The 16,364-nt window shown below is 43.5% G+C and overlaps 1 protein-coding gene across 1 annotated transcript; it reads left to right on the top strand.

Moving 5' to 3' along the window:
- Positions 1-57: 57 nt before the first annotated feature.
- Positions 58-16,215, top strand: ATP6V1D (ATPase H+ transporting V1 subunit D). Its single transcript, XM_006266430.4, has 9 exons — positions 58-234; positions 3,060-3,177; positions 5,017-5,096; positions 7,358-7,425; positions 8,574-8,618; positions 9,114-9,217; positions 9,859-9,925; positions 13,990-14,068; positions 15,477-16,215. The coding sequence occupies exons 1-9, from the start codon at positions 194-196 to the stop codon at positions 15,616-15,618; spliced, it is 744 nt and encodes a 247-aa protein (XP_006266492.1). The 5' UTR covers positions 58-193; the 3' UTR covers positions 15,619-16,215.
- The last annotated feature ends 149 nt before the right edge of the window (positions 16,216-16,364 follow it).

The following is a 16,364-nucleotide window of genomic DNA, read 5'->3' as shown; positions in this document are numbered from 1 at the left end:
TGGAGCGGGAGCGGAAGCGGAAGCGGTGGCAGCGGTAGCAGCCTATCACTCGTGGCTTCTTCCTTTACCTCAGCGACGGGGGGTGGGGCTAGCTGAGTATCTCGGAACCGAGTCGGCCGGTGTCCCTGTCCCTGCACCTGGTGGCGGGGCGTTCGGGTGGCGGCGGCGCGGGAGAGCGCGAGCGGCGGCCGCCATGTCGGGCAAGGACCGGATCGAGGTCTTTCCCTCGCGGATGTGAGTGTTGCGGGGCCCTGCGGCGGCCGGTTGCTAGCAGGGGCTCGGGGCCTCGCTCTGCACCTCGCATGTTTCCCCCGCCGGGCCCTGGGGGACTGGCCTGGAGAGGAGGCGGGTGGAGGGGCTGGCGGCCGCTCCACCCTGAGTGAGGGTCCCCTTGCCGGACGGATGGTGCTTCGGTCCACCTTCAGGGTCTCGCTCCAGGGCTTGTGCTGCTGAGTGCAGGTCTGCGGGATAGCTGCTTTGCTGGTGCCTTCCGGCAGCAGCCGTGGCAGTGAGCTCAGACAGCAAATGTAGCTCCTGAGGGGTCAGTGCTGTATCCTTGTCAGCCCCGCTTACTTCTTCCTCCCGGGCGTGAAACACTGGGTACTGGTAGAGGCGCAGCTTTGCTGAGAGAACCATCTGTACTCGCCATTCTTCCTGCTCAGATCCCCATCTTGGTCTGGGGTGCAACCTGTGACCTAAGGGTATCGACAGCAGGCGCTAGCATAGCCCTGACTTAGACATGAAAAATGGGTTAGGGGCTAGGAGCAAGATAATTGACTCTTTAAGAGAAGGTGACATTATGTGAGTTGGAAAGTGAGGCCTTGATTCTCTGCTTGAATGCACATGCTACTTGTAGGCTGTTCCTGAAGGCAGAACTAGACCTTTTAAAGTCTTCTTTATAGAGCTGGTAGGGGAAGGTGAACTGAAACTTGCCTTTCCTTTCATTCAGATAAGAAATGCTCCTGCATCATGGTTATAGCGAAATACAGCATGTGGGGAAATGAGACATGTGAGATTAAGAAAAGAGAGGAAGTTAAATACTTGGGAGTGTAAAACCATATTTTAGTAATTTTCCAGATCCTAACAGCAAATGATTTGTCACATAGTCAGATGTATTTGACAAAGCATGCAATGTGGCTATCATTGCAGCAGAACATGAGATGCTTGAGCTATGAAGCTATTCTTATGGTGTTGTTGAACTTCTCCAGGGGCATCCAAATTTTGCCCTGAGCAGCAAGACCATTCCTAGTCTGTTTGAAATTACCAGCTGTTGCCCACACCTTTAATAGGAAACTGGCAATGGTAGTTCCAGCCCTGCTGTCTTGATCCAGGTGTTCAGGCTGTGAGTTTCACCTCCTTGTTCGGGCTCGGTGTGGGGAGGCTCCTGTTTGTTGTATGCAGTGGTGATCAGTGTCTCAGAAAGGTCATTGCCTCAGTCTTGATACCTCCAGTTCAGTTGCCTCTCACTCCTGAAATGCAGTTTGCTAACCCTGGTGATGTAGGGACTCCAGGGTTAGAATAGGTGTTCTGTGAGTTGAGTCATTTTGATAAAGTATGTGTTTTCCATTAAAGACTGGTTACACAAAGTGAAATGTGATTTCACTTTAACATTTGGAGAGAGTTAAGTATCGTGTTAGCATATGTCTTTCTACATCAGAAGCTTGGAGTCATTTGCTGTACCTGCTTTGCCCTTTTCTGATGGTAAACAGAATTGTCTGTAGTTTATACATGGAGCCTGTTAAATCTTACTTGGACCAGAAAATGAACCAGCCTTTGATAGCTAGATGACAGAATAAGCCAGTTGATACAGGGCTGTGAAACCTCCAGACCTGTGATGTTTCAGGCAATTAGTTCTTTAAAAAAAAAAAAGGAAGCTTCCTTTCTGTTCCTTAAGGTACTGCTGACATTTGCAGTAAAAGTATGTGTGTGTACATGCACATGGGTTTGTCTGCCTCTATACTTATGTTGTTCCATCACTATGGGATGTGAACATCTTTCAGACTTTTAATGAAGTTATTCTTGAAACATGCCTTTGTAGTATTGCCACTGTACTTGTGGGCATCTGAGACAAATGGCAGTTAAATGGCTTTTCCAAGGTCACAGGAAGCTTGTGGCCTTGTCCCCACTACAGAGACAAGCTGAGCAATACTTTTAATGTCTTTTCTACGTGTGCTAGGAATGCTTAGGTTGTTGCTCAAGTTAGCACAACTTGTTGCCTGCTAACAGCCACTGTGTGTAGCTTGACTATTGTTTTGCAATGTGACTGCTACCACTAAACTCTGCAGTGAGGACATGCTTTGTGGCTGAGATGGAGACCAAACCCATGGCCCTTCTGACTTTAGTTCTTAAGTCTGCACAAGGAGCGAATTTAATATTCTGTTCTGGTATAGGGGATGTGTTACACTATAAGTGTTTTACTTTGGAGACAGTCATAAATTATTTCAGTAACTTCTAAATTTCCCAAGTTGCTTCTTAGGATAGGGATTTACCCCACTCTTTGGACAGTGTTTCCTCTACACATGTGTATGAATTTGTTGCATTTGAGGCAAAATAGGAAAGTTGGTTTGTATCAATATTTAATGAACTTGGGTCAGACGAGGAATCCTTATCTTTTTTTTTTTTTTTTTGGTAGTATTTGCTGGGTGTTGAGAAGATTCAAGAGTTAAAATATCAGAAAGTAAATCTAATCTACTCAGGGCAATAGTGGGTTAATTTTGCTTTTCAGTATTGGTTCTAGATCAGTTAAGTTTCTGGGAGTTTTGATCGCTCATTGAAGGGCTTTGTATAGTGGAATAACTGAAGGATTACTTGAGTGATGATGCCTTTTACAGCACTTTGAGAGCCTCAGCTTTACAATCACTAACCTTGTAAACCCCATTTGTGAGGTGGTATTATGAATTCCAGTTTGTAAAAAGCTGAAATGCCTGTGTGTGGCAAGAAAGAGGAATTTGTTCTGTTACTTCCTAATATTGATCATTTTCTGCTTCAGAAATATTTTCAACTTTCTCCTGATACCATTAGGTTACAACAGAAAGACCTTCTCTTTCCATGTTTAACAGGGCTCAGACCATCATGAAAGCTCGTTTGAAAGGGGCCCAGACAGGTCGCAACCTCTTAAAGAAAAAATCTGATGCTTTGACTCTTCGATTCCGACAGATCCTCAAGAAAATCATTGAGGTATGTGAATTGTGTTCTCTTCTTCATAGTTTCCTAATTTGTAGGGTCGGAAGGGATCTGAGCAGATCATCTTTCTCACTCTGTCAGGAACTCAGTATGTACTTTCTCTAAATCCTGCATTTCCACACTGCTTAAGCTGCTACTGCTTTTTTATATATATATATATATATATATATATATATATATATATATATATATATATTATAATCTTTTATATATTTTATCTGACTTATTTTTTTTATATATTTTTTATATATATATGCTTTTTATATATTTTTTTGTTGGAATTCGGAACAACTTTGTGGGTAACCTGCATTCTCAGGTACTCGGGTAGCTCACGAAGGATTTGGGTGTGATCCCCATCCCCCGCATAGGATGCATGCAGTTTGCACGCTTTCTAACATCAAAGCCTGTATTTTGACGTGACCTGCAAAATTCATTTCGGGGGGAAATGATTCAGTGCTGATGATAAATAAAAGTTATGTTTAGGGGAAGGTGGACAGAAGTGGTTTTCCTGGCTTGTGGTGCACCTTTCAAATCTCTTCCCTCTACAAGCAGCCATAGAAGACTGAGGGGGGATTTGATAGCAGTCTTCAAATACCTGATTGATTTACAGAGAGGATGGAAATGGGCTTTTCTCTGTGGCTGTAGGGGACAAGACTAGGAGCAGTAGCCTCAAGCTTCAGCAGGAGAAATTTAGGAGTTTAGGAGGAACTTTCTATTAGGATGGTCAATCACTGGAAAAAGTTACCCAGAAAAACTGTGGAATGGAGATTCCTTCAGAGTTTTCAAGAGCAGATTAGGCAAACACTTGACTGGGCTGGTTTGGTCGGGGATGATCCTGCCTTGAACAGGGAGCTGGACTAGATGACTTCATGAGGTCCTTTCTAGCTCTACTTTCCTATGGTCCTATAGACCTGCTTCCTTCCGTACCCAAAGGTCTGTCTAGGCTCTGCTGGAAGTTGGCTGATGGTATAATGTGCCATAGGACTAGTTTTTAACTAGCCATGTATTCCTTTTTTTTGAATTGCACCTGGCTTGGGAGGGTGCTGCTGACTTGTAATATCAGTTGCATGCTAAGCAAACTAGTAGGTAGGGATAACCAGTCCTGTCTAGATGGCTCTTGTTTCTTTATGAAGGCAAGCAGTGCTCTTAGGCATTCATGTTCTCTGCAGTACCAGGAGGAGGCCCAAGGCTTGGAATGCTGCTGAGTGTTTTGTTTTTTGCTCTTGCAACTGACCTGTGTCCAGCACTGCTTTGACTGAAACTGCTGCTGAAAACCTCTGCAAGCAGTGGTTCTGTTTCATGTTATAGACAAGCCATCAGAACTGGTCAGACAAGAACATGGCAGCCAAGCTAGTTGCCTTCAGACTTGGGAAGGCAGCAGTGCGTTAGTTCATATCCAGATTTTCGTTTCAGTATTTTCTTTGCAGTCATAAGGGTTAAGCTTTATCTGTGTTGGGAAGAGTTGCAAAAAAAAAAAAAAAAAAAAGGCACGTGTTCTGTAATCTACTGAGAGGTATAAGAACCTGTGGGAGTCTGAATTAAAGGTGGGGAGGTTGTATTGAGGATCTCAGTTTGTGATAAAACAGAGGTCTTAAAGGGAGATATTATAATTGGTCTTATATTGTGTATCCAACTGTACTGTGCACTGAATCTTGCAGGGCTTGTAACCTCCTGCATGCTTTTGACCAACAATTTTGGAGAAACTTTGGAATACAGGATTTTCTTCTTCTTGTCTTAAATGTTGGCAGCTGTCTGCTTTACACTGCTAATTTTCCATGATTTTCAGGATTGATGATTGTTATGTTTTAAACTTGCTTCTCTGTTTCCTCTCAGACCAAATTATTGATGGGTGAGGTGATGAGAGAAGCTGCCTTTTCACTTGCCGAAGCAAAGTTCACGGCAGGAGACTTCAGGTGAGGACCACTGATTAGCATTTCGGCACAGAGGATCCTCAATAGTGTCCTTTGCAGAAGTGATCAGCTGTTGACTTTTTTCCCTTTTGGGGAACGAGTGGAAAAATTAAAAGGAAAAAGGCAGCCTCATGATAAGGTGGGGGGAAACAGTAAGAGAACAAAATAGTTTGTGCTAGGAAAATGTACTTTGGAAGTGAAACACATATGTAAATTAACAGCCCTGGTTTTCATGCAAGTGTAAATCCTCAGTTGATTAAGTAACAGCTTTTGCTAGTTGGACTCTGAAATGCAGAGAGACATGAGTGTGCAACAGAACATTGGACTAGTTTTCCTTTTGCTGTTTCTTGCGAAGCTAGAAAGGCAGGGTTTTTTCTTCTCTGGATACATCACCACTTACCACTGTCATGAGGAGATCTACTCTAATTTTCCTATGCTACTGACTCAGAAGGGGATCTTTTCTCCCTTCTGGGTGAGTGCAGCTCATCATAGGATTATTGAGGGCTGCACATATAAATTAAGAATAATAATTCTTTGATTTCATCACAGTTCTCTGACTTTTGTAGTCCTTTTTTCTTTCAAGAGTAAATTATTATTTCAGATCAAAGATATTATATATTTTTTTTAAACCTTTCTGCCATGTTTACACCTGATCAGAATGAATTTCTGTAAACCCTCATGCAAATGAGGCAACCAGGTTGCCTTGGACTGGGATGACAGAAGACTTGGTAAAGCCAAGCAGGGCTTGGTATCCTTACTGCTGGAAATAAGGGCTCTCATCATTCTGGCATGGGGATGTACTTTTGATTCAGTAGATTAGGGGTGTTGAAACCATCAGGACTTGTGGGCCAGATAAGGGTTACTGGGCTGGTCTGCAACCCAGATGGGGGCCAACCCTTTGTGCAGGGCCATGGTGCACAGCACACACTGGTTCCAGGGATCACTACGCACACAGCTTATGGAGCCAACATTGGCGTGCACTGGCCCCAGCACACGTGCTGCACTTGGTGCTGCAGGCAGCACAGGGGTCAGTCCAGAGTACTGCATGCAGCCTATACCCCAGACTGCCTGTGCCACATGTAGTACCAGTTCCAGCCTGTGTGCCATGCATAGCACGTGCCCTGCATGCTGTGTGCACAGTGAGCCCTGTGGGTGGCATGTACTGCATGCAGTGTACAAAGTTTGACTGGCAAAACAGCTGGCATGGGTGCATGCTGCATGCAGTGCCCTGCTGGACCAGTCCTTTGCAATGGTTTTAACAGGGTCCAATACAGATTGGTGCTAGCTCCCGAGCCAGAGCCAACAGGGTCAGTTGGAGAGGTACTGCTTGCAGACCCAGACTAACCACCTGTGCTGTGTGCATGGCTTGTAGGGCTGGAGCCAGTATGTGGGGTCAGTCCAGTGATCTACGGGCCAGATCATGTCTCTGCAGTCTGGATCCAGCTTGCAGGCCATATGTTTAAGACCCCAGCAGTAGATAGCTCTTCTCTTTTGAAGCAGCAGTAAATACCCTAATGTAGGATTTGGGATACCACTTCTTGCTGGAGGTGTACAACCTCCCTAAAATCTTGCAGTTTCATTTGGAAGTGGTACCTTTCACTTCCTGTTCTAATCTGTTACAGTGCTGAGCTGTAAACACGGGCAGATCCTCTTCTCCTTAAAGGAACTTCATTTATGTGCATTTAAAGCAAGTACGTGCATATAGGTTATAAATCGTTGTGGGTCCTTTAAGTACTGTAGAAACTTGACTTTATTACACAATAGTATTGAGGGTGGACAGTCCTTACATGTTTCTTTCCATTTGTCTTGATTGTTCTCTCAACCAAGTTGGCCTTTGGAACTTGGACTTGGATGTCAGCTTGGGGTAATATGCAGCTTAGTCACAGAATGCCACTAGGAAGTCCCTGTGAAGTTGCCTGCCAAGTATGCTGCTAGTTTTTGGGAACGAATATGAGGCTCAAAAGTACATTAATGGCCAATGGTCAAATATACATTTAACAGACTTGGACTTGCCGCTTTAGTTTTGCAAGCACTGCTTTAGTTTTGCAATTGGAGTTTCATTGCTCTTGTGTTAACTTGCAGTTCATTTGCAAGAAGCTTGCTGCACTGAATTACTAGTGTTTGTGAGTGAACTGTCTGCCTGAACTGAACACTAGTTGCACCGTTTTTTGAAGCAGGTTGACAGCTGCTTGCCGTATGCACACAATAATCAGTTAAAGTACAATTGGATTCTGCCTAATCAAGATACGTTTGCTTCCTTTCAGTACCACTGTGATCCAGAATGTGAACAAGGCTCAAGTCAAGATCAGAGCTAAGAAAGACAATGTAGCAGGTGACTAGTTTCCAACTTTTAGCCAAGCATGGGTATTTCCCATTGGTTTTTCCTGGGAAGACTCTGGAATACATAGGTTTGTTTCTAAATCTGTGATCCCACAGTCATGTTTCTCCCTTCCTCCATTAGTAGTAAGGACACTTGCTGAGAAAATAACAACTTTTGCCTATAAATTTGTCTTGTTTTCTTAATGGTAATAAGAAGTTAGTAGGATGTTTGCTGTGGCAAAACCTTTGAGTGTTGGGGTGCTCCTGGAGATACAGCCTGAGTTTGTATAAACTTATTGGTCCCCCATTCTGCTGAATGGGTAAATTCAGATTATTAATTAGGGCAGAAATCGTGATTTACTACAGGTACTTTGGTAAAGCAAAAGGGATTATTAAAAGGAAGAACAAATGGTATGAAATAGAAAAAGTGATCAAATGCTTTGGCAACAGATGGTACAAGAAGACTGACAGAATCATTGCAGACTACCATCCAGCCCTCATAAAAATTCCTGTGAAAATCCCCTGGGGTCAACCTTTCCTCAGTCACAGCTAGCTCCTTCAAATAGGGACTTCCCTTCCCCTGTCTTCTTGCAGGGAGTACCCTCTCTTGCTACCCCCTAACAGTCACTACCTTCATAACATTACACACAGCCTTCTCCAGCCCCTCTGCCATCTGCCTTCAGGGGAGGCAGAGAATCCTCTAGTGTTTCTGCCTGTGGAACTGACGGGGGTTCTGGGGTTATTAAGTTCCTATCCCAGTAATCAGCTGACCTACAGGGAAAACCCATGTTCTCCAGAGCTTTGTTCTATGCAGCCTTAATGACTAAGTGGCAGAAGCTGTCATGTTCCCAGAAGCCAATTCTAATAGCAATCACCATCAGGAAAGCATTTTCTCACATGCAGCCTAAACTTTAGCCTGATTTCATTCTATTATTAAATATTCTTGATGTTTTCCTTTTAAATACTTTTATGAGTATTGCACCCACAGTCTTCACTTAACTCAGCTGTATGCATGTAGGGTCTCTTAATGTTATCTTAAATCTATTTTTCAAGTTGAAATATCTATAGCTGTAGTGCAGTATTTTCTGCTTCTGCAAACATAGCACTATAGTTTGAGTAACAAATCTTGGCATACCGTTTAAACTCATGTCTTTTTAACAGGTGTAACCCTGCCGGTGTTTGAGCACTACCAAGAAGGAGGAGATAGTAAGTACAAAACACGTTTTATATCTCCAGATGTGTGTTGGGAGTAGGAGGAAAGTTTCTAGTGAAAGTATCTAATGGTTCTGGGTATTTTTATCAGCACAGGCAGTAACAATGCAAACTTCCTCCATGGTGCTCTGCCTTTGTTCCTCACCCCTGACCTGGAGGAGTTGCCTTCAGGGATTGGAGAGGAGTTTAACTTCAGATGTCAGTAGAGATTCAAAATGCAGAGGTTACTTTTGATAGTAGAAGATTGCTTTTGATAGTAAATATGTCTGTGAGCAACTAATATGGGAGTGGTTGACAGTGTATACGTTGTAGTGTAGTTATCCAGCAGTTATGATTCTCCGCACATACCAGCCTCTGCACGACTAGAACATCTGACAGAGGCAAAAGGTTCAGCATCCCATTGCCAGTGCTGGAACCCTCCCCATACCTGTAACTTGTGGCAACCTGATCCTTATCGTTAGGGATACTAAAATTGATGGGTTGTTTTAGGTTATGAGCTGACTGGCTTAGCAAGAGGTGGGGAACAGCTGGCAAAACTGAAGAGGAACTATGCAAAAGCAGTGGAGCTGCTTGTAGAACTGGCCTCATTACAGGTGGGTGAGAGAAGACCAGCAAAAGTGCTTCTCATGCTTCCACTTTCTAACAGTTGTTAGCTTTGGAGGCACAACAATCTCTGCAGTTTCTCAGTATGAGTACCTTCACCCTTTGAGCTGTGAAGTCCTGGCAGCTAAGGGCTTCAGTGTTCTTACTTTTCCGCAATCCTTTTTCAGTGTGTCCCTTCTTTCTCAATGGGGTCTGCAGTTTCTTCTCTTTTCTTTCTGCCCCACCACCATCCTTCACCAATGGTGCCTGCTGGCAGCCACAGCCACTGAATGCCTCCTCTTTGTCTGCTGTTGATCCTTCACTTATATTTCCTCCTGCTGAAAATATGAGAGACAGTGAAGGGCTCGTTTAGCAACTCCCAGATAGGCCACAAGGAGGTCACTGAAGAGGTGTATCTCACTGCTATTCTGAAATCTGTTGTGATGCTTAGCTAATAATGTCTCTGTAGGTTGCCAGTATTTGGTCAGCAGCAGGGAGCCATAACATTAATGGCAATCAACCTGTTTATACCAGGGTAGACTTGAGCCTTCCAGAACAACAGACTTGGCTTACAGAAGCCAGTTGGTTTTGCTTGTATGTTGAAAATGCTGGCCTTCATTGTTTTGCTAATTATGTAATCTCATTTTGTCAGACTTCCTTTGTTACTTTGGATGAAGCCATTAAGATAACGAACAGGCGTGTGAATGCCATTGAACATGGTAAGTGCACTGGAAGCTTTAAGACCATTATGATTTTTGAGCCTCTTTAGGAGATCATAGAGAAGTAGGGCTTGAAGGGACCTCCAGAGGTCATTTAATCCAAACCTGTGCCTACGGGAGGATCATCCTTATCCAAATGATTAGCAAAACTATACAGTCAATTCTGACAAAGCAACAAGAGAAAAGGCCCTAATGTGCCACAGTTAAAGCAGAGGGACCATGGTAGTCAACATTCTGTTGTTGCAAAGGTTGTTAAAATATGCTCAAGAGATCACAGAAAGAGGGCCATGCTCCCCATTACCAAGGAAGGCAAACCCCCCCACAATCTGTACTGATATGATCATGGGGTAAAGTTCCTTCCTGACCCCAAATGTGGCAATTGCTCTGACCCTGGATGGAGGGGCATGGCTTTCTAGCCAGGAACCTCTGTGTTTAAGTCCCATCAGGAACATTTGCACATCCCAGTCAAAATCCCTAGCCTTGGCTGCAGCCAAGACCCAATGCTTCTGAGGAAGACTTTAAAAAAAACAAACAAAAAAACCCCAACCCCTGACATGTAGTAGTGTAAGGGGGAAAAAATTCCCTCCCTGCTGCAAATGGCAACCAGCAAAACCCAGGAGCGTGGAAAATACCTGTAGTAGAGCTTAAGCACAGGTATTCCTAGATCCTGGACCAATGCCTGCTCAACTTCTTGAACACCTCCAGTGACAGAGAGTCTATGGTTTCCCTAGGGAGGCTATTCCACTTGTCTCACTGTTCTAACAATGAAGAAGTTTTTCCTTCTATCCAACCTAAACCTGCTTTGCTGCAACTTTGAGCCATCAGTCTTGCCTATGCTAGCAAGAGAAAAAAAATATTTTCCCTCTATTTATGGCAACCCTTCAGGTATTTGAAAGTTACCATCTCGTCTCCTCTAAACCACTTTTTCCACAACCTGAACATGTCTATTTCCTTCAACCTCTCCTGTATGATTTGTCTTTCAAGCTCCTTATTATTTTTGTGCCCCCCCAGTCCCCTGACCCTCTCTAACTTCTTTACATCTTTTTAAAAATGTGGAGTCCAAAACTGCACACAGTACTCTAAATGAGGCCTGGCCAGTGCTGAGTAGAGAGGCATTATTGCCTCCTGCATCTTGCACATACTGCTTCTGTTGTGCAGCTGCATCACAACTGCAGACTCGTATTGATTCTGTGATATATCAAGACACTTGGATTCTTTTCTGTAGCGTTGCCATCCACCCAGATGTCACTTGTGTTGCATTTTGTATTTTTGATTATTCTTCCTGAGGTGTAGCACCTTGCATTGGTCAGCACTGAACTTTCATCCAGTTAGTTCCAACCCAGCTTTCCAATCTTTCAAGATCCTTTGGAACTGTGCTCCTTCTGAGCACAGTCTTGGTACTTAATTGATCATTTTCTTAGTCTGCCTTACTGTTTGAGGACTTTCTGTACAGATCAAGAGTTGCTATCAATATTACTTACGTACAGTAAACCATGCAATGCTGCTCATCATAGGGAAACAAAGGTAGTGTGAGCATTGGAAGAGAGATTGAGGTAGCTGTTTTTAGGTCCTGTAGGTCAGCTGTTCCGAAATGGTGGTCTGCAGAGTTTGCTAGTGACCTGCAAAAACCTGGTGAGTCACATGGGGTTGTCTGGAAGGAAAGGGAAGATTTAATACACCGTACTAAGGCATAACATAAAGCAACTGTTTTTGTTGCCATGGGAATGCTCTGTGACACTTTTTGGAAGGCAAGGGAGGTGATTGGTGTGCAAGGGAAAGCAAGTGAGAGGCAATCTATTAAAATGGGGATCATGACATTTGATAACTCTTGATGCAGAACAGACTCTGGGGTGGCAGTCATTCTGTGAATTTCATTAAAAGTACTTTTAATGATGTGCTTCATCAAGTTTCTGTCTGAAGATATCAGATATATACAGGTGCTTAAGATGGTGCTTCTGGACCTAGGATAATGTCATCTAACACTGTATCATGCCATTAATTGACTGAGATGGATGTTATCTTGTGTACCTTTTGGTGTCATCCCCAACCCTGAAGTATTTTCCATATTTTTGATATTTGCACCTCCTGCCTTTTGCCAGCTCTGCAGTATTGTCCATGTGCAAAAGTACATTTTCTTCTTACATTTCTGCCATTTCTTCTTACATTTGTTATCCAATTTCCATCTTTGGACACCAAGGGTGCCTATACATGTGTTCCAGCACATTCTCATTAGAAGGCGTCGGAGCACACTTGATTAATCGAGTCTGCTGGAGCATTTTGATAGGAATGCTCCAGCGTCCTGCAGCATTTTGTGTTCAGTGTCCCACGTTTTAAAATAGCGGCAGGGGCACTTTAACTAAAGCTTGTTCGAAGAGCTTTAGTTAAAGCACCCCCGCCACCATTTTGAAACGTGGGACACTGAATACATGAGATGCTGTGGGCATTTTAATTACAGCGGCTTCTAAAAGCCACTCTAAATACCACCCTCCTCCTTCCCCCAAGCTTGTGTATAGACACGACATGATTATTTCAAAAGCCTCATCAAGTCATGGCTGTGGAGACATCTACCTTTTCACAAGAAGGGAACATGACCATGCACTACATTCCTGTTTCCTCTTTGAACTGCTTCATTTGGACTACAGTTTTAAGCTGTCCTCCTCACTTAAAATACTGCTTTCCATGGACTTGCCCTATTGAACTGTCAGGCCTTGTCTGCTTCTGGCCACTCAGATCCTGTCACTGTGAGAGTGGCTTCCTGTTTGGCCTTCCAACTAATCTTGGTGGTGTTGGTGTGCAAGCCACCGCCTTTGCCAGTCTTGTCCCTTGCTGTAACCTTTCTGACCTTTTAAAAAGTTGCCACCTTCTGTCTTTATGGCAAATATTTTAAATGTTTTTACACCACACACAGTTGGGCACATCTGGCAGCCAGCTTTGTGTGAAAGACATTTTACAACGCTTGTTTGTTTCCTTCATTGAAAAAGGGATACTAAAGCACTTCATAAACTTGGGTTTTATTGTGGAAGATTTTAATGTGGCAACTATGTACCTTTTGAGACTGGTAGTAGGAGGGTAGAAATACCCATTCAGTAGAGCTGCTCAAAGAACCTGATAGCAGAGTGTCATTTCCAAAACTGTAATTTGTCCAGTATTGTTAAATACCTCAGTGTCCGTAGATATGTCCTGTGATCCAAGTGATCAAAGTAGTATTGGTGGATCTCATTCCACCTCACTCAAGAAAGCTTCTCCCACAGCATAGTGCCCCAGTATACAGCATATCTGGTCACTGTTTGCAGCAACTGGATGGTTCTTGGAAGCCTATACTGTTAGTAATGAAAAAATCTGACCTCTTTAGCTTAATTTGGAAGGGGTGGGAGGAGATTGCAGTTTAAGACTGTAGGGATGTGGAAAGAGAGCAGATTGTTCAGTCTAAAGGTGAGAGAGGATTAGTGACCTGAAGATGTCCAAAGACAAGTTTTAAGTTAGACGCATGCAAAAAAGTTCGTCAAGGAAAAACAGACTGAACTTCTTTTTCTGTTTCCACTGGACCCCCTACAGCTGTCTGTGCTAGAGCATTGGTGTAGAACACAAGGTTAAAGAAAACAGCATTTAATTGGCCATGTGCTCTGACGGAAGCATTTAAACCAGAGGTAGGCAACGTTTTTTGGCCGGAGTGCTGAAAAAACCATGATGTCTACCTTGGAAGGTGCAGGAGTGCCGACATGCCTGGAGCAGCTGTTTGCAGCTTCCTGGCTGCAGCCAACCCACGGAGCCCAGTCTATGTGCAGCAGGGCTTGCAGCCTCCCAGCCACCTGCTGGAAGCATCCTGAGCTCTGTGGCTGGCAGCAGCTGCTTAAAGCCCAAGCTGGTGGTGGTGTGCCAAGCAAAATGGCCTTGAGTGCCATGCTTGGCATATGTGCCGAGGGTTGCTGACCCGACTTTAAACCTTTCCCAGACGAACTGATCACTGGGCTGACTTGACGCGTGCATAATCTGTCATTTGCACTCTGTCAGCTCCATATTTAGTTTGACAGCAGTTAAATGACTTCCTTATTTGTTTCTCTCAGTGATTATTCCTAGGATTGAGCGCACACTGTCCTATATCATCACGGAGTTGGACGAGAGAGAGCGAGAGGAGTTCTACAGGTATGACATCTAGGTGTTTGGGACCAGGCTGGTTCTATCACTTCCCTTTCCTTACCCCAAACTGATCCTTTGGAGAATAAAGAAATGGTGAGGGGGAGTTAAGGAGAGAGCTGTCCTCTGTGTCTAGGAATGCTCAAGCTCATCAAAGCTGCACAACAGAGATTCATAGCTGGGTGGTTGGGGTGGGAGGAAATAAAGCCCTGCCTCTGTGTTTGGGTCTTGACATTACATCCTGGGGCTAAGTCCTTGGGAGGGATCCTTGCTGTACAGTGTCTTGCTCTAAGGACACTTGTTGCACAGAGCAAGGTTGGTGGTTTTTCACAGCACCAAAGGTAGTCTTCTTCCAGAACTTTGATAGGATTTTTGATGGAGCCTGGCCTGTGGGCATCCTTTAAAATGAAAGCTTCAGCTCTTTATATCGGATTCCTAAATGGGTACTGAAGCTCTTGCTTACAGACACCTGTCTAGACATGATGCTAGTTGTCATCCTAGTTTCAAGCTGACAGAAAAAGTGGGGAGGGGAATAATAGAATGGAGAGAGGTGGAGGAGTAATTGTTTACAAAAAGAGCACACTGTGTGCACTAAGACATGTAAAAATGTTTTAGATGGTCTTTTCCCTGGAAGGAATGCTTAGTGCCATGTGTGCTAGTGAATTAAAAGGGAAGTTGTTCTTCAAGGTGCTCTCATGCTGTTAGGCTGTGGTGCTGAACATGGCTCTAACACCTGGTATAAGGAGCCAAGAAGCAAACTATATGCCTTGGATGCATCTGCAGGTTTTTTTAAAGGCTTTCAGAAATGAGGATCTTGGGAAGGTCATTTTTAATATGGAAGGGCTATCAGAAGAAGGTAGCAGACTCAAATACGAGCTTCTTTCTGACCTAAGGGAAATCTGTTTTTTGGGCCATTTCTTCTATCCCTCTGTTTAACCTCTTAGTATTAAGCTTTCCCAAGCACTGAGCTCCCCAAAGTCATTGCTTTGACTTCTCATTCCCCATCTCTGTTCCTTTGTACCTGTAATCTTCCTGTGTACTTCTTTGTCTTCCTGCCTGGTTACATTCTTTTTCTCTTGTCTGTCAACTAACTCTAACTCTACCTTGTAAGCGATGGATGAAGTTTTTAGGATTTCTTCATAACCAACATGAGCCCCAAATAAGTAGGTAAATAAATAGTAGCTTAATTCACAGATGGAGGGAGGGGGGAAACTGACTCCTAATCAAAGTGGCAACATCAGATTTTTAAATGGTCAGCTGCCAGCCTCATTCAGTCTCTTCCTTACTTGTGCTCTAAACTGCAGAGGGATGGAGTGTTTTTTGTGGCAAAAAGTGACTAATATTCTGTCATACTGTGTTTAGCACAGGTGTGCTACCAGTGAAGACTTTGTAAATCACCTGGACTCTCTTCCTGTAGGTTAAAGAAAATCCAGGAGAAAAAGAAAATATTGAAAGAGAAGTCAGAAAAAGAGCGAGAGTTGTGGAGAGCAGCTGGTGAGGAACGTGAGCCTGCCAACCTGCTAGTAGAAGAGAAGGATGAGGACCTCCTCTTTGAGTAGCTCTGTACAGGGGGACACAGAGGGTGGTGTGTTCACTGGGATATTACTCTGGAAAATATTTATAAATGTGGCTCTTCATTTGGTGTATTGGCCTTGTAATCGGATTGGACTGTGGCTTTTTCCTGAGAGACTAGAATTCTGGGAAGATGACTGCTGAGGGTAAAGTTTGGTCTTTTGTCATTCTTACAAGAAAAGCTTTTTGGTGTATGATAGTGGCCTAGTACGTCTTGTCTACCACACACATTTCCCATTAAGAATGAATATATACTCCCCTTCCTTTTTCAGGGCATGTGTAAAATGCAGAATAGTCAGTCCCTCTGCTTTTCTTTCTAGATGGTTGAAAATAACAGGTGGGGAGAAGAAAATGCATGATACTTGAAAAAAGTTAAACATGTGTTTCTACAACTTGGAAGATGATGAGTGTGAAAACCCAGCTTTCTAAACTTGTTAGTGAAATCCACAGTCTTATATGATTGAACACATTTGTTGCACAATTGTTACCATTTGCCTAGAAAAAAAATCTTTCATTTTGTGATTAGATTTTGCCAATTCATGTGCATGTCTATGCTGTATAACAGTAAAAGAATCTTAAATGTCTGTGGTGCTTTATAATGCTTTATTAAGTGCTGGCAGAAAGTTGTAAGCTGACAACCCTGGAATCAGTGCAAAGGTACCCTCAACTTGAACTGGGGTTTACCATGACAGGGTTATTTCTATGTTCACTTATAACTCTGTGTTTACTCCCA

This window comes from Alligator mississippiensis, chromosome 2 (assembly GCF_030867095.1).
Source record: "Alligator mississippiensis isolate rAllMis1 chromosome 2, rAllMis1, whole genome shotgun sequence".
Classification (NCBI taxonomy): domain Eukaryota; kingdom Metazoa; phylum Chordata; order Crocodylia; family Alligatoridae; genus Alligator; species Alligator mississippiensis.
Note: the sequence above shows the minus strand (reverse complement) of the source record. Positions and strands in the feature narration are given on the sequence as shown.